The 15,231-nt window shown below is 52.5% G+C and overlaps 11 protein-coding genes across 11 annotated transcripts in view; 5 read left to right on the top strand and 6 right to left on the bottom strand.

Moving 5' to 3' along the window:
• H257_15886 (tubulin alpha chain) overlaps nucleotides 1-54 on the top strand; it is a gene marked incomplete at both ends in the record, with an annotated part of 489 nt that extends 435 nt beyond the window's left edge. The window contains one exon of the mRNA XM_009844153.1: nucleotides 34-54. Within this exon, the coding sequence (XP_009842455.1) occupies nucleotides 34-54 (21 nt within the window). The remainder of the gene's footprint in view (nucleotides 1-33) is intronic.
• A 729-nt stretch (nucleotides 55-783) lies between these two features.
• On the bottom strand, nucleotides 784-1,705 carry H257_15885 (hypothetical protein; the record flags this gene model as incomplete). The annotated part of the gene is made up of 6 exons (XM_009844152.1): nucleotides 784-881; nucleotides 923-1,011; nucleotides 1,060-1,119; nucleotides 1,190-1,258; nucleotides 1,320-1,547; nucleotides 1,614-1,705. 6 exons carry the CDS (start codon nucleotides 1,703-1,705, stop codon nucleotides 784-786), a joined length of 636 nt encoding a protein of 211 aa, XP_009842454.1.
• Nucleotides 1,706-1,885: 180 nt separating this feature from the next.
• Nucleotides 1,886-3,214, bottom strand: H257_15884 (hypothetical protein; the record flags this gene model as incomplete). The annotated part of the gene is made up of 1 exon (XM_009844151.1): nucleotides 1,886-3,214. The coding sequence occupies one exon, from the start codon at nucleotides 3,212-3,214 to the stop codon at nucleotides 1,886-1,888; it is 1,329 nt and encodes a 442-aa protein (XP_009842453.1).
• Nucleotides 3,215-3,406: 192 nt separating this feature from the next.
• H257_15883 (hypothetical protein) lies at nucleotides 3,407-5,011 on the top strand. The gene is made up of 4 exons (XM_009844150.1): nucleotides 3,407-3,855; nucleotides 3,913-4,060; nucleotides 4,117-4,678; nucleotides 4,754-5,011. The coding sequence occupies exons 1-4, from the start codon at nucleotides 3,412-3,414 to the stop codon at nucleotides 4,962-4,964; spliced, it is 1,365 nt and encodes a 454-aa protein (XP_009842452.1). The 5' UTR covers nucleotides 3,407-3,411; the 3' UTR covers nucleotides 4,965-5,011.
• Nucleotides 5,012-5,267: 256 nt separating this feature from the next.
• On the top strand, nucleotides 5,268-6,079 carry H257_15882 (hypothetical protein; the record flags this gene model as incomplete). The annotated part of the gene is made up of 2 exons (XM_009844149.1): nucleotides 5,268-5,636; nucleotides 5,666-6,079. 2 exons carry the CDS (start codon nucleotides 5,268-5,270, stop codon nucleotides 6,077-6,079), a joined length of 783 nt encoding a protein of 260 aa, XP_009842451.1.
• A 135-nt stretch (nucleotides 6,080-6,214) lies between these two features.
• H257_15881 (hypothetical protein) lies at nucleotides 6,215-7,285 on the top strand (the record flags this gene model as incomplete). Its single annotated transcript, XM_009844148.1, has 5 exons — nucleotides 6,215-6,429; nucleotides 6,512-6,557; nucleotides 6,613-6,870; nucleotides 6,962-7,089; nucleotides 7,237-7,285. 5 exons carry the CDS (start codon nucleotides 6,215-6,217, stop codon nucleotides 7,283-7,285), a joined length of 696 nt encoding a protein of 231 aa, XP_009842450.1.
• A 44-nt stretch (nucleotides 7,286-7,329) lies between these two features.
• Nucleotides 7,330-8,073, top strand: H257_15880 (hypothetical protein). Its single transcript, XM_009844147.1, has one exon. It carries the CDS (start codon nucleotides 7,417-7,419, stop codon nucleotides 7,828-7,830), a length of 414 nt encoding a protein of 137 aa, XP_009842449.1. The 5' UTR covers nucleotides 7,330-7,416; the 3' UTR covers nucleotides 7,831-8,073.
• Nucleotides 8,039-8,472, bottom strand: H257_15879 (hypothetical protein). The gene is made up of 2 exons (XM_009844146.1): nucleotides 8,298-8,472; nucleotides 8,039-8,252 (listed from the first exon to the last, which is right to left on the bottom strand). The coding sequence occupies exons 1-2, from the start codon at nucleotides 8,424-8,426 to the stop codon at nucleotides 8,160-8,162; spliced, it is 222 nt and encodes a 73-aa protein (XP_009842448.1). The 5' UTR covers nucleotides 8,427-8,472; the 3' UTR covers nucleotides 8,039-8,159.
• A 269-nt stretch (nucleotides 8,473-8,741) lies between these two features.
• Nucleotides 8,742-11,610, bottom strand: H257_15878 (hypothetical protein). The gene is made up of 5 exons (XM_009844145.1): nucleotides 10,754-11,610; nucleotides 9,979-10,686; nucleotides 9,579-9,826; nucleotides 9,295-9,517; nucleotides 8,742-9,249 (listed from the first exon to the last, which is right to left on the bottom strand). Exons 1-5 carry the CDS (start codon nucleotides 11,603-11,605, stop codon nucleotides 8,905-8,907), a joined length of 2,376 nt encoding a protein of 791 aa, XP_009842447.1. The 5' UTR covers nucleotides 11,606-11,610; the 3' UTR covers nucleotides 8,742-8,904.
• A 118-nt stretch (nucleotides 11,611-11,728) lies between these two features.
• Nucleotides 11,729-13,119, bottom strand: H257_15877 (hypothetical protein). Its single transcript, XM_009844144.1, has one exon. It carries the CDS (start codon nucleotides 13,091-13,093, stop codon nucleotides 11,798-11,800), a length of 1,296 nt encoding a protein of 431 aa, XP_009842446.1. The 5' UTR covers nucleotides 13,094-13,119; the 3' UTR covers nucleotides 11,729-11,797.
• Nucleotides 13,120-14,318: 1,199 nt separating this feature from the next.
• H257_15876 (hypothetical protein) lies at nucleotides 14,319-15,205 on the bottom strand (the record flags this gene model as incomplete). Its single annotated transcript, XM_009844143.1, has 3 exons — nucleotides 14,319-14,332; nucleotides 14,377-15,010; nucleotides 15,179-15,205. 3 exons carry the CDS (start codon nucleotides 15,203-15,205, stop codon nucleotides 14,319-14,321), a joined length of 675 nt encoding a protein of 224 aa, XP_009842445.1.
• Between the last annotated feature and the right edge of the window lie 26 nt (nucleotides 15,206-15,231).

The raw sequence follows: 15,231 nt of genomic DNA, 5'->3' as shown, positions 1-15,231 counted from the left end.
ATTCGAAATGGTACTTGGCATATTGTTGGGTAGTGGAGCCATTTCCATTGGTAGTATGGTACATTTCAAAGGGTGTTGCGGCACGACGTGTCAATTCTATTGGCCACAAGGCCAAATGGATGGACACATCGCCCTTTCGAATGAGCGCCAAGCCAACAACGTTGAAAAAAGTCCCAAGTCAATAGAAAAAAGGTGTACTAGTAGTACATTTGGTTTGGCCGATGACTACCGTATATAGGATACAACGTCAGCATTCGTCAGCCAATCGAAATTCGCGATTTGGCACAGAGGTCGCCGTGATAGGTCAAATTTCGTCAAATGCATATTATAGAAAAACACGGAGTAGTACCGGTATTATTGCTTTGTGTCTTTTTATAATGTACATTTGTATTTAAGGGGAGTGGAAAAATTCAAATCAATAAATAATTGCCATAAATGACTAAATATTAGCAATATAATATCAAAATAGAAAAGAGAATACTCAATAATTGAATGCTTCAGCATAGCACCAAGAAATGACTAATTGCAAGTATTTGCGCATTGCTGACAGTAATGAAGTTTTCGCATTGCTGATGGAAGTTGACAACCACTTTTCTAATAAATACTTCCAAGTTTGTTTCAAGAAATGAGCATTTACTGTTAACAATACGGATTTGTGAAATAAAACAAAAACTCGCCCTTCAGTTTTAAGTTGTCACTTCATGAAAGTGATGTTTGCGGGGTTATATGTACTAACGTTACTCCAAGTACAGTGTAGCGATGTGTGGGTCGTAGCATGGATGGTTAATGACCAGCGCAGCACCACTTGACGTGAAGGCTGTCGGGGGAGGCCTTGGTCGTGACGGTTGCCCACTTGCATTGACACGCATACGCAAACGCTCCTAGTCAGCATCAAGAAAGGTGGTTTGCGATCTTAGTTTACCCTGCGCAGATTCCATCTTGCGGCGCAACTTGGCTTCGTTGGGGGCATTTTCCCGGAAGAACATGTAGTCGGCGGAGTCGGCCCATTTCCTATGAAACCAAAGTCACAACAGACACTTGGTGGTGGTTGGCGCGTACGTGTGTTCAAATTGCACGACGAGAAAGTCACATTCGTTGCATCGGAGGTTCGAACACGCTCTACCGTCCATTCATTTTAGCCGCAATTATCTTATACTTTGAATGCAGAGGGATGTAGTAACTAACGTACTGCGGGTTGACGGAGCTGGTGCTGACCCCGTGCTTCACGTTCGACCCGGCAAGGAGCACGGCATTGCATCTACACCCGATCCTCGTCAACTTCCAGGACCTGGCTACACCAGCATTCAAGGAGTACGTACCGCTTGGAAGATGCCGAGAAGGCCATGTTGTTCGAGGTAGAGGAGGTCGGTTGCTTGATGTGCGACGTACTAGTCGCAGAAGTAGTTGGATGGTTCGAGCTCCTCTTGCTGCCACTAATGGTGTCAGGGCCATCCACGATGTCGAGCAGGTCATCCAAGTCCGACTTTGAGTTCACAGGCAACGGGGTGGTCTTTGCCGAATACGACGACGGTTGCTTGTCGACGTGCCTACTCGTGATGGGATGGCATGAGACAGACGGTGCCACGTCATCGAAATATGCGAGTCGTTCGTACGACATGATCGTGTGGCGGTGGTGCGCTTTGGTCGCAGGCGGGGTGTCCTGCACCGCCGATTCCACTTCTTGCATCAACTCTTCAAAGTCCATGCTTGTAGTTGAATGAATGTACTTTCGGTGGTAGCAGTTTGTACATACACAACCACACGGCCACGTTTCATGGCTATATTTAGCCACGGCAAAACGAATCGTCGCTCGAATAGTATTACTACTACAACAGTAGTACTATTACTACTACTACAATTATGTACTCATAGCAACCACCCCTACCTACTGCAGCACGAGCCCGACCTTGTTGTGGGGCATGCGGGGGCAGCGCCAGTTGTACAAATAGTACTGGAGCTCACCGCTGCCCATGCCGAACTTGAGTTCGTCGAGGAACTCGGAGTTCTCCATCAAGTTGAGAGCGTTGAACACGTCCAAATTGGCCGCCTTGGCCATGATCAGACAGTTGTGCATGAGGCGCGTGAGGGGCACGGTGGTCGCGACGTTGTAGAACGAGTACGCAGCGAACAGCGTCTTGTGCGTCGTGTTGCCGATGATGGTGCTGGGCAGGTGGTAGAACGAGCAGAAGTCGGTCACTTTGTGCGACAGCGGGTCCTCCACCACGTACGTGTTGACAACGCCGGCGCGCGGCAGCAGCCAGTGGGCGACTTCGCTCTCGTTCATGTCGGCCTTGAGGTCAAATTTCTTCTGGAACCGGCGGAGAAGTCCCGTGACGCATGACACATGCTTGGGCTGCATCGGCCCAAAGTTGGCCAGGTCATGCTCGTCCGGAAGCTTGAACATCTTGATCGTGCGAGTCATCGACATGTTGGGTGGCAACTGGGAAAACCCGACATCAATCAACTTCTTCGGGTTCAAGTTGCGGTGGTAGTACCGGCATGTGGACACGGGCATCGGCAGCACGACGCCCGCCGTGTACACGGCTTGCCACACGTCCAATAGGTTGACCCGGCGCGTGATCTCCTTGATCAGCACCGGCGCCAACCGCTTCGACCGGAGCTTCTTGTGCACGCACAGGTAGTTGATCTCGGCCATGGGCATCAAGTTCTCGTACACCTTGATCTTGGTCGGGATGCCGCTGATGAACGCCATGAGTTTGCCCGTCTTGTCATTGCGCACGCCCACGTGCCACGACTTGTGGTACCCCGGGGACGTTAGCACCCACTGGAGAAACTCGATCGAGTAGTCGAACCGGAACATGTTGTCGTCGTCCTCGACGTAGTTTTGGCACAGCAAGTCGTACACCTCCTTGGTTTCCGTGCCGTCGGTCAGGTCCAAGTCGTACCAGCCAAAGCCGGCAGGGAGCTTGAATGGCGTGGCGCGCACATCGTCGACTGTCTTGATGCTATCGATGGGAGCGTGGTCCACGGGGTTTTCTGTGATGCTCGGCACAGGCTGGGTCTTCCAAAACTTGTACTCCGACTCGGCCTTCTTGGGCGCTGGCGGGGCCGATACCAAGTTCAGCTGCTTCAGCACGCGCAAGAACTCCTCTTGCTCCTCCACGGTCACGAGCTCCACGGACGACTTGTCTCCGTCCTTCACCTCGAGCTCCACCTCTTCGACGTGTGCGTCGTCTTCGTGCTTGGACGACATGATATCGCAACTTTTTTTGTGGTTACCTGTGCTGCGACTATCTTACCCCTTGATTAGTTGAATATATCTATTTAACTGATATGATTGGTGGATATAGTTTGATTTTGGCGAATCATATCCTCCAGATATTATTTGCTAATCTTCCGGATATACCGGTACGCCATGATTGTTCCGGATAACACACTTGACATTCGAAGATGCCATCCAAAGTTGATGCTTCCCTACCTGGCAGGGTGGTGTGCTTCGGTTCAGGACGAGTGGCATACCCTCTGGTGGAGCTGCTGACTCGCAACCCAACAACCCACATGACCCTGGTATCCGACGATGCATTCCAGCTGGCGACCTTCGCCGACCGCATTGGACAGTTGCATCGGACGAATCTTACGACCGAGGTAATGTCGGCAGTGGACACGACGGCGTCGCTCGCACTCATCACAGACTTCCTCAAACGAAATTATTTTGCATGTGTGGTTGCTCTCGTGCCTGAAGATGCGCAGTACACCCTTGCCCGCGCTTGCATTGCCACTTCGACCCCCCTGGTCACTGCAAGTTACGTGTCTCCGCGTCTGCGCCACCTGCATCAGGCGGCCGTTGACGCGAACATTCCCCTTCTCTGCGAATGTGGGCTCGACCCTGGCCTTGTACATCTTCATCGTTGTACCCACTTCTTTCTCTTATCCCGCTCTCTTCGTCGTTAGGATCACATGGGAGCGGTGTCCATGATTGCGTCGATCCAAGCGTCTGGCCGGGGTGTCATCTCCAAATTTACGTCCGTGTGCGGAGGGTTGCCAGCGCCAGAGTCGGCCGACAACCCTCTCGGCTACAAGTTTTCATGGTCGCCGTTAGGTTAGTCCTTCGATTGTTTCGGCTCCACAATCGAAGCATGCTCATGTCTATCCCAGGAGCCCTCAAGGCTTTACAGCGTCCAGCCCAGTTCAAAGAACTCGGCCGCGTCGTTTCCATCGCAGGGCCAGACATGCTTTCCCACGCGACGCCGGTGCGCACAGTTCCTGCCCTGGCGTTGGAGCAGCTGCCGAACGGCAACGCGTTGCCTTATGCCGACCTGTACGGCATCCCTGACGTTCCAACTATCTTTCGAGGCACATATCGGTACCGTGGCTTCAGCGCCATCATGCAAGACTGTGTGGCACTGGGGCTGCTGTCCACGGCATCTCTTCCCCCTAACGTTGACATAAAGCAGTGGTCGCATCTCCTTGAGATAGTTTTACACGATAACAACCCAACGGACAAGCAGCTGGGCCAACATACCACGGCATTCTTTGCCTGGATAGGCGATCAAGTGCCGACGCAAGACGCGACGACATACCTGCAAGCATTTGCAAACGTGCTCGAGCAACGGCTGTCGATGGATGCGGAGGACAGGGACATGGTGGTGCTCACGCACGCCGTCGAGGTGGATATTGGGGATGGCGCTGTCGAAGTCCATTCCGCATCGTTGATGGGGTATGTCCGCATCGCATGTCCAGGACAAGAAAGAGAGACGGCATGAACCCTGCCTGGGGGATTTGGTTTGACTAGATACGGAGATCGCGAGGGCACTTTTATGGCCAGGTCCGTGGGTGTCACTGCGGGCGTGGTGACGCAGCTAGTGGTAAACGGCAAAGTGCTCCAGAAGGGGATTCTCGCACCAACGACACCAGACATTTATGAACCGGCGCTCGAAGCGTTGGCCAAGGAAGGGATTACGTTTGTCGAAAAAGTGACGTGCCGTAAGGTGGCCAAACTTTAAGTAGGATTGCGTTAACACGCGCATAACGCGATTGACTGTACTACTTCGAAGTATGTGCATTCCAATCGTAACGAGCCCATTGCAAGATTACATGGCATGCGTTCCTTTAGTTCACACGCAAAGGCGGCCCCCACGTAGGACAACTACACAAGTAGTGTGAACCGAGCTACTGGGTTACTAGTATGTGCTACGATAGTTACATTGTGGCGTTATGTTTAGTCAGGTTCATCTCGTGTATCATCGGTTACGGGTCAACATAACAGGAATCAGAGAGTGGCCAACGTAAGCAGCGACACTCCAATGATGCAGCAGCGAGCGGTCAAAGTGGTGCCTGTGCCGACGGTGGTAGTTCCATCTCGTCGCAAAAGCTCCCAGGGCAGCTACAAAGGTCGCAACCTCATCGGATCCGACCTCTCGAGCAGGAGTTTCACAGTCAAGACATCATGGGGGTTGGAGGCGCGGGCCAAATCTATCGACCCGAGCTTCAAAGCCGGCGACAGCCTTCGCAAGCGAGTGGCCAAGTTGGAGAGCGAGCTCGTGGGACAGAAAGGGCCAGTCTCCAACGACACCGAGCCACCCAGTCGCGCCGCGTCGGCGGTGGGTAAGCTCAAGAAATTAGCGTCTCGCCGGAACTCCATGACGAGGAGGACCGAGGAAGCCCACCATGAAATGGTCACGTCACGCTGTTCAACCTGCGCAAGCGGCGGCGGTCGCCTGTGTCCGGGGCGGACGAGACCGCCGACGCGTCGTCGTCGCCGCCGTGGCTTCCAACGATCCACCACACGTCAACCGTCCTCCGCGTGTGGCATGTGACGCTGGCGTTTGTGATCTTTTACCCGATGATCTACATCCCGTTTAACATGGGCTTCAATCCCACCATCCAAGGCACGCCGTGGCAAACTGTGGACCGCGTTACCGACATGCTGTTTGTCATGGACATCCTCGTCAACTTCAACGTTGCGTTCTACGAATCGTTTCCGGATGACGACCAGCGCCACATCCTGCTGCGGTACTCAACCGACCGCGCCGCCAAGGACAAGTTTCCCACGCACGCATTGCGATGCATTACGTTCATGGTATGGCTATACCCCCTAGAGGCCGCCCCGTTTTCATGATGTATCCATTTTATATCGTGTGAGGCAAATACATGCTGTTGACCTTGATTTGATATTTTTTTTTGGGGGGGGGTGTTAGGATGGATATGGCTAGACGCATTAGCAGCCTTCCCCGTCGACTGGATGGGCAACACCATGTCCGAGGGAAACGAAGGGGTGAACTACCTCGGCATGATCCGCATCCTACGGATCCCTCGGCTCGCGGGCATCTTCCGGGTGCTTAAGTTTCTCAAAAACACTGAGGTGTTCATGTGGTGGTTGTTCCAGTACTCCAAGGGGTCGATTGTCATGTACTTTTTGCGGCTGCTTGCCACCACGCTTTGCATCGTCCTCGTGATGGCGTGCAGCTGGTACCCCATGGGGAGTTGGCCGGGGGGGGTGGGGGGACGCCAACTTTATCCGTAACGACATGGCCCACAACTACGTCCGTAGCTACTACGCCATGATGATGGTGGTCATGGGCCAGGACATACTGCCAGTGTACGAGTACGAGATGGCGTACCTGAGCATGGCGTCGATTGTGGGGGCTATAGTCATTGCGACTGTGTTTTGGCAACGTGTCGATTCTCGTGGAAAGCCTTACGTCGGACTCGGATACGTACCACGACAAGATGGAAGGCATGTACGAAAGCATGCAAGACGAGGGCCTTCCCCATGAACTCCAGCAGCGCGTGCATTTGTATTACACGTATCTGTGGCAGCAATACCACACACTGGACGGGAAACCCGCTCATTTTGTGTCGGAACTATCGACCAACTTGCAACGAGAAATCATGATTTGTCTCAACGCTGTATGTATGTATATAACGTTATTACGTATATGTAAGAGACTTGGAGTAGTAACCGCTTAGGGTTGTTGTTGATGACATGCTTTGCATTTAGCGCATGATTCGAAGCGTGCCCATGATGCAAGAATGCAACCCCGAAGTCGTCCAAGAGATCGTGTTGAGCGCCCGAAGACTATGTCGTGTCGGCCGCGGAAATGGGCATGGAAATGTATGGACGGCTCGGTGAACTATGTATATGATTCTGATTCTAAGACTGATATATATATTATATATATATATATATATATATATATATATATGATTCGGATTCTGACATTCGCAAAGCTGATGTGGAACGCCATGATCCTGATTCTGATACGTCCTGGTCAGGTTTTTCATTCAACGGGGCGAGTGCGAAGTGATCATGGCCAAGGAATAGGGCCGGGACGCGGCTCGTCCGGTCGAGAAAACCAAATGCATTTCTGCTGGCGACTACTTTGGAGGTAAGAATACATACCAACCACACATCTTGTCCATTCGTTGCTAAGGCATTTGCTAAAAATCGCGCTCATGATGGACTGCCGCCGCCCCGCCAGCGTCCGCGCGCGGTCGTTTTGTGTGCTGGGGGTGTTCGATCACGCGCACTTTTCGTCCATTCTGTCTTGGTTCAAGGACGACCGCGTCAAATTGGAGGCGATCATCATGAACAAGTACGAGAACGACATCTATCGGCCCCAAGTCATTCGGAAACCATCCGTGACGGCCAACACCCTGTCGCGCATGGGATCCACGGGCGACGGCAGCGGCATCGGTACCAATAAGGTGGCGCTTCGGATGCTCTATGAGGCTATGTCCTGCATGCACGATGTGTCTGGACGAGTGACCAAGCTGGAAGCATCCATGGCAAAACTCACAGAAGCCATGGTGGTTTTGCGGCAACGGCCAGCCATCGCGAGGACTCTCGTAATACTAGCGCTAAGCTGAGTGAACGAGGCCTCCATGGCATGATGGAGGAGCCACAACATGCAACGATGCGCCCATCAAGCGATGGACATGGCAATGGAAGCGAAGGCTTGGAGCAGCAGCAACAGCATCCATCGACCAAGAACGACAGCGACCTGTCCGTGCTCCACTCGCGGCGGATTCGGCGCTCGTGACGAGCCTCCACCAATGTAACTTCTCTTATTTCGACGACACGGGCACCCCAAGCATATCTCAGGATCGAACCAAATGCGACCTGTACGCAATAGAAGTCAACGACGCAAACGTCGAACGAGGGTAGACGAAATCGCGTTAAGGTCTCAATGGAGCTACTATATGGCCGTGGCGCCCCCTTTGGGGCCACGAATTCGTTGCCGCATGTCAACCTGTCCTCGCTTGCACTCAAAGTATGCGAGGCGGTACTCCTACAAGAGTTGACGGTCTTGTTCAAGGATGGAGAGACATCGTACCTTGCACTCATGTCGGAACTCCTTCGCTCGTAAGCACTCCTTCAGCGTCTTGGTGCCATCGCTCATGCACTCCTTCTCACACATGCAGTCGCGCAGAGCTTCTGCCATGTCCCGACATGCCTTGCCCATCTTGATTGTTGACTTTCGCGCTGCCAAGGATATCCGGATATTTGGTTGGGTAATATACTAGCGAACAATCGATGCTTTATTCGATGGGTGTCTCTCGAATTATTGTCAAATACTAGTATTATTAATAGTACTATTAGTAGGTATTAATAGTGAGTGTGCTACTCCTACTCCCGAGTACTACTGGTATTATTAATACTTCGAAATAATATTTATAGTATTAATATAAACTACCGTGGTTTTCTAATCATCATTGAATCACGCTGGATATTCTGATTGGCTGGATATAGTTCTAATTCTTAAAGTTGGCATATTAGCCAATAACGTTAGCATTAAGATCAATTGACACACAACACGAACGAGCCACGCGATTCTTCCGACGATGTCGACCGCAGCAATGACATGTATACTTTGCGATCACATCAAAGTGCAGCATTGTTTTCACGTGCATTTGGTTGTGCTTTACGAAATGCCACACACACTACTCTTTGGTTGCCTTTGCCACGTGTTTGGTGGCTTTTCCCATTTCCACGCACCTCGCGCGACTGGCGAAGTTAAGTGTGCAAAATGACTCTTCAGCGTTGTAGTCGACTGGCGACGAGCACGCGACCATGAGCGTCTTGGAATCGCCGCCGAGGGAGTCCTGCAGCAGGTACGTGAGCGACGAGTCGCGGTACGGCACATGCTTCTGCTTGTTGGCGCGCGCTTGGATGACGTTGCCCAGCGTGGACAGGGACTGGTTGATGTTTTGCGCCTCCTTCAACCGCAGCCCTTCGGCACCCGTCTTGGAGAGCCGCTCGGACCCGGCCAAGTCGACCAAGTGCAGCTGCGACAGCGTTAGACAGTTCAAAATACCAGTACAAAAGTGTACCTTGCCGTTTGCGACGGTGTTTGTGGCCAAATTGACACTCTTGACGTAGATGGACAGGATCGAGTGACTGCGACTACTGTGCTCGTTCATGTCGGTGGCGTGGGTGGACCGATTCTGGTTGCCTTTGGAGATTAACCCGAACACGTCGGCCGCTTCTTTCACTGGAACCATGGTCAGGCCCTGCACAAAGTTGCCGTTGGTGCCTTGTCGCACTGACAGGTTCCTATCAAAAATACACATCGTCACCCTCATAGCACAATTGAGATCGTTGGATGCGGACGTACGTGCTGGCGGCGTTGTCGGCCAGTAGATCTCGGATGACTTCGTTGTAGATTTCCATAATGCTGACGTTGATGTCGTCGCTGTACTCTTTCGCTCGACTGTCCTTGAGCGCAAACAATTCGGTCAACGCGCGGGGGTTGATGCCGGGGTTGTCGGCCGATCCAGACATGGTAAACGTCTTCCCCGACCCGGTTTGGCCGTATGCAAAGATGCACACGTTGAACCCGTCCATCACGGACGTAATCAATGGCTACGTCATCATGAGAAATGATATATGACATGATCTTGAAAAGGATTTATGATACTTCAAGGAATGATATATATATACTATATGTCGCAATGACGTCATGTATGTGAGATACTAGTACGACGGTAGCAAACAGGTATGCCACGATGACATACCTTGACTTGGGCAAACACTTGGTCCTGGGTCGACGCCATGTCAAACACGTGTTCGAACTCGTACGCCTTGCTCTTACCCTTGTCCCCCACTAGCGACACTTCTTCGTGGCCTGTGAATTTCGTCACAACTTTGCTGCCGTTGGCCGTCTCGCTCTTGGAGATCGGACGGAACCGGCACAGCACGCGGATGTTGCCTTGCAGCTCCTGCACCATGTTGAACAGCCTCTTGCGCTCCTTCATCTCGCGTTTGTAATTTTCCACGACGCCGGCCAGCGCGTCCGTCTGCGCCCGCACGCGCCCCTCGATCTTGCCCGCCATGTCCTTGGCTGCCGCCCCCAGCGTCGTCATCAGCGCCCCCACGTCCCCCCGCAACGCCTTGAGCTCCACCTTGTGCTTGGTGATGTCACTCTTGGCCTTGGCGAGCCGCGCGTTCACGTCGGCGCTGGACCGTGACGTCGTCTCGAGCTTCTTGCGTAGATCCAGGATCGACTTCTTCGCCTGGTCCTTCAACTTGGCCAAGTCCGCCTCCGCCGCCTGCTTGAGCTTGTCGTGTTTGGCTTGGAACGACGCTTCTAGCTCCATCTTCATGTCGGTCATCTTGGCGGTTGTGGCGGTCAGCTGCGCCTCAGCCTCGGCCAACTTGATCTTGTCCGTGGACGATGTGTCGCTCGACTTGAGTGTCGCCAACTCCTTCTCCGCCGCTTCCGACTATAATATGCACAGTTAGCCCATAGTATCAAATGTGCTATCGTATCGTTCATCATAACCGATATACCTTTTGGCTAGCTTTTTTCAGGTCCCCCTCGGCTTTGGCCAGCTTACGCTCCAGGTCCTTGAATTCGTCGGTATTGACGACGGAAGGTGGTGCAGGGGGTGGAGTGGCGTCCCCCGACGACGTCGGTTTGGCTGCCTTTTGCGCACTCAGTTTCAACTGCGCGTCCTTGAGCAGTTGCAGCAAGCTCTGCTTTTCGTTCTCCAATGTGGCGATTTTTTTGAGAAGTTGCGGCGAGTCTTTTTCAAGTTTGGGGTTGCCGGTGGCACTTGTCGTGGCCGGGAAGGCGGTCGCGCTGGTCAGTTTCGAGCGAAGACTGACATTTTCGTCGGTGAGCGAGTCAACTTGCGCCTTGAGGGTCGCGAACGCGTCCACGGTGGCATCCGGACCTACTGTTGCCGTTACGTCTTCCTTAATCGGGCCTTCGAACGCGTCGAACGGGATGCCGCTCTTTTGGAGCTTGGACTCGTGGTCCGAAATCACTTGCAGCAAGTCGAGCACGATCGTTTCTTTGGATTTGAGTTTCTTGTCAAAGGTCGATTTCAAGATTGCCGTTTGGGACTTGCTCAGCAGTTGTAGCTTGCTCAACGAGCTCTGTGCCTTCTCTTCGTTCGCCAACGCAATCTTGAGCTTGGCCATGGCATCGTCGCAACGCTGGCGCCACTCGTCCGACGCGCCACCGCCGCTGCGACGGCAAGACTCGCCGCCATCGTCGTCGTCGTCTTCTGTCAGTCCAAGCTCTTCCTTGAGCTGCTGGCGCCTTGCTGCATCCTCGTCGTCATCAACGGTCGACCCTTTCTTCACCAAACTGGGGTTGTATGTCGCCGGCCGCGAGAAGGCAATATTCCGGCTCATTTTGCACTTTGTGATCAGTTTCACCACTCTCGGCCATGCTATTTTTAGACATAGTCTGGCAGTGGTTTCAAAACTTTTGTCACTAGTTTACCTATTGATGCACAAACAACGTTATGCGACACCTTCCCGTGAAAGCCTAGTGTATTATAGATATTGCAACGACGTATACGTATGAACTACATTTAACTATCCTCAATGCAGCACGAGCCCGACATTGCGTCGAGTCATCTGCGGGCAACGCCAATTGAACAAGTAGTAGTGCAAGTGTCCGCCCCCAGCTTCAAACCCGAGGGGGGCCAACACCTCGTCCATGTTCATGATGTCTGCGGCACTGAAAATGTCCATGTTGTTCGCTTTGGCCTTGACCATCAGATCCCGCACAAGGTCGGGCAACGGCACAGACGTCGCCACGTTGTAGAAAGACTGCGCCGTGTAGATGGTCGTGTGCTGGGGATGGTTGAGCACGGACATGGGAACGTGGTAGTACGAGCAAAAGTCTGTGACACGGTTCGTGCCGACGTCGACTACAACGAAGGCATCCACGACGTTCGACCGGGGAAGGAGCCAGTGGGCGACGGACGCCTCCGTCCAGTGGAGGGCCAAGTCAAATTTGGCGTGGTCAGTGTTGAGAAGTGTTGTAACTTGTGAGACATGGTGCAGCTGCATCGACTGAAAGCCAGCGATGGACGTCACGTCTGGAAGTTTGTTGGTTTTGATTAGCGACGTGAGTGACACGTTCGGGGGACAGTAGGCAAACCCAACCTCGACGCACTTCTTGGTGTTGAGGCTGCGGTGGTGGATTTGAGTGGTCGCGACGGGGGTCGGTAAGCGGGACGAGCCGGTGTACACGGCCCGCCACACCCCCTGGAGGTTCGACCGACGGGTCAGCTCCTTGATGAGCACTGGCGCAAGTCGTTTGTTTCGAAGTTTCTTGTGGATGCACAAAAAGTTGGTTTCGCACGATGGTGCAATGTCGTCGTGGATGCGGATGGCCTTCGGGGTTCCAGCGAAGAACGCCATGAGTTTCCCTGAGGAGGTGTGGCGGATGGCGACGTGCCAGTCTGCCACGTACCCAGGAGAAGTCAACGCCCACATGAGAAACTCGAGTGAGTAGTCCGACCGGAACCGACCGTCGCTGTCTTCGCAGTAGTGGGCGGCTAGGAATTTGTATAGCTCATTAGCCTCGGAAGGGTTGGTGATGTCGAAGTCGGACCATGCAAACCCTTCTGGCAACTTGAGTGGCGTCGCTCGAACTTTCGACTTGGGAATGGACTGGTCACAGTACCCGTGATCTTGAGAAGACGACAATGTGTCGTGCAAAGTCATGACGGGTTGCGTACGCCAGAACTTGAAGGCAGGGGGCTTCGATGACGGGGCGGACACGGGGGCCAAGTTGAGTTGCTTCAACACCGCGTGGAAATCAGCCGCGTCCGATTGGTTCGAGGCGGACGATGGAGCGATGATTTCGCTGCGCTTTGCGGCAGGCATGGTGGGGTTTAGGTGGCAAAATGAAGAATAAATACTTGATTGTTTGGACGACGGTGTTGCTATCCTTCCATAGATCTCGTCTTTGTCTGACTGTTCGACTCAATTCCAATCTAATTGTCCGACTAAGACGCAAACCAATTGAATTTACTAGCAAGTGATATGGACCGAACGCTACAACTCACCTAGGCGGCGCTCCAAACGGCGATCAAACTCGACGTTTTCCGTCAGTTGAAGCCAGAAAGTAACTCTGCTCGATGACTGTTCACGAATTCGAAGTCATCTTGAGAATCCTACCAACACTTAAGTGTCGTTAGGACGACAATTTGCACCCAACTTTACACCTGGCTCTACTTGCATGAAGCTGGGCAGTAATGACATGTTCATGATTGTGGAGCATCACCTGCAGCTATAGTCCTCGAACGGCAAACGTTATTTGATAAAGCATTTGGATTTTGCATTTTTTCCGCTACCACACCATCCGAAGTATAGTTGACAAACCACCAACCAATTGGTCCAATCGAAGGCGGAATTGCTGATGAAGCGATGTCCAAGTCTGGAAGCATTTTCTTGCTCGATACGCAGAGCAAGTCCACGGATGTTATTTTCGAGCACAGTGTTTACAGTTTGACGAGCATATAGTATAGCAACTCGTCGTTGCAGAGGTGTCCAAGCACGTGTCGATCATCACGGGGGAAATCAAGGAACACGTCAATGGCGTTGTCTTGTCGAACCAAGCAAAGTCGCTTGACGCTCTCGAGAACGACGCTTCCGTATTTTCCTAGCACCCACCGAGAAAGATCATACCCATCGAGAAAGATCATTCGTACGGCTGCAGTAGGACGAGATCCATGGAAGGATAGCAACACTGTCCAAACACTACCGTGGTCGTGTTCTTCATATTCTATCCCCTTATCATGGCTACAGAACCACAAAGCCGTCCGCGCAGACGTCATATCAAGCGAATCCAGCTGATATCTTTGCGGCTTTGAAGCAACTCGACATGGCACCTCCGTCAGCCCCCCCTCGTCGTTGCAGCCCCCCGCCTTCAAGTTCTGGGTGGCGCGCACAGCTTGAAATGTCCTAACGGATACTGTGACCAATCCAGGGTCGAGCGACGCCACTGAAGTTTCTGAAAGGGTAAATGTGGTCTGCGCTCGACATCATCCACCCGTTCGATATTAACATGGAATTTAGATGCACAAATCGTAGAATTCCGCCCAAACAATCAATCGATAGCTCCTTCAACAAACAACTGAATCTTGCTCGCCAACTGAACCATGTACGTTGACCATCCAACCCGATGTTGCGTCGAGTCATCTGCGGGCAACGCCAATTGAACAAGTAGTAGTGCAAGTGTCCGCCCCCAGCTTCAAACCCGAGGGGGGCCAACACCTCGTCCATGTTCATGATGTCTGCGGCACTGAAAATGTCCATGTTGTTCGCTTTGGCCTTGACCATCAGATCCCGCACAAGGTCGGGCAACGGCACAGACGTCGCCACGTTGTAGAAAGACTGCGCCGTGTAGATGGTCGTGTGCTGGGGATGGTTGAGCACGGACATGGGAACGTGGTAGTACGAGCAAAAGTCTGTGACACGGTTCGTGCCGACGTCGACTACAACGAAGGCATCCACGACGTTCGACCGGGGAAGGAGCCAGTGGGCGACGGACGCCTCCGTCCAGTGGAGGGACAAGTCAAATTTGGCGTGGTCAGTGTTGAGAAGTGTTGTAACTTGTGAGACATGGTGCAGCTGCATCGACTGAAAGCCAGCGATGGACGTCACGTCTGGAAGTTTGTTGGTTTTGATTAGCGACGTGAGTGACACGTTCGGGGGACAGTAGGCAAACCCAACCTCGACGCACTTCTTGGTGTGGAGGCTGCGGTGGTGGAGTTGAGTGGTCGCGAGTTGAGTAGTACTCTGTAGTACGTACTACTTATTTGTAAGTAATTGAGGTCAATATGGACAATGTAATCCTGGTGCAATGTGTTGTTCACCCAACGAGTTCATGTTGATAATAAAAACGCACAAAAATGTAAAGGTAAATTGACGTGCAAACTTCTGTTTCACTTTAGATACTGTAGGCACCGCAATCCCTGGTCTTGGCACGACCATCCAATCTCAACGATGCATGTCTCTTT

Source organism: Aphanomyces astaci, assembly GCF_000520075.1.
Source record: "Aphanomyces astaci strain APO3 unplaced genomic scaffold supercont1.76, whole genome shotgun sequence".
NCBI classification, from domain to species: domain Eukaryota; phylum Oomycota; class Saprolegniomycetes; order Saprolegniales; family Verrucalvaceae; genus Aphanomyces; species Aphanomyces astaci.
The sequence above is the reverse complement of the archived record's forward strand: the minus strand, read 5'-3'. Positions and strand labels throughout refer to the sequence as shown.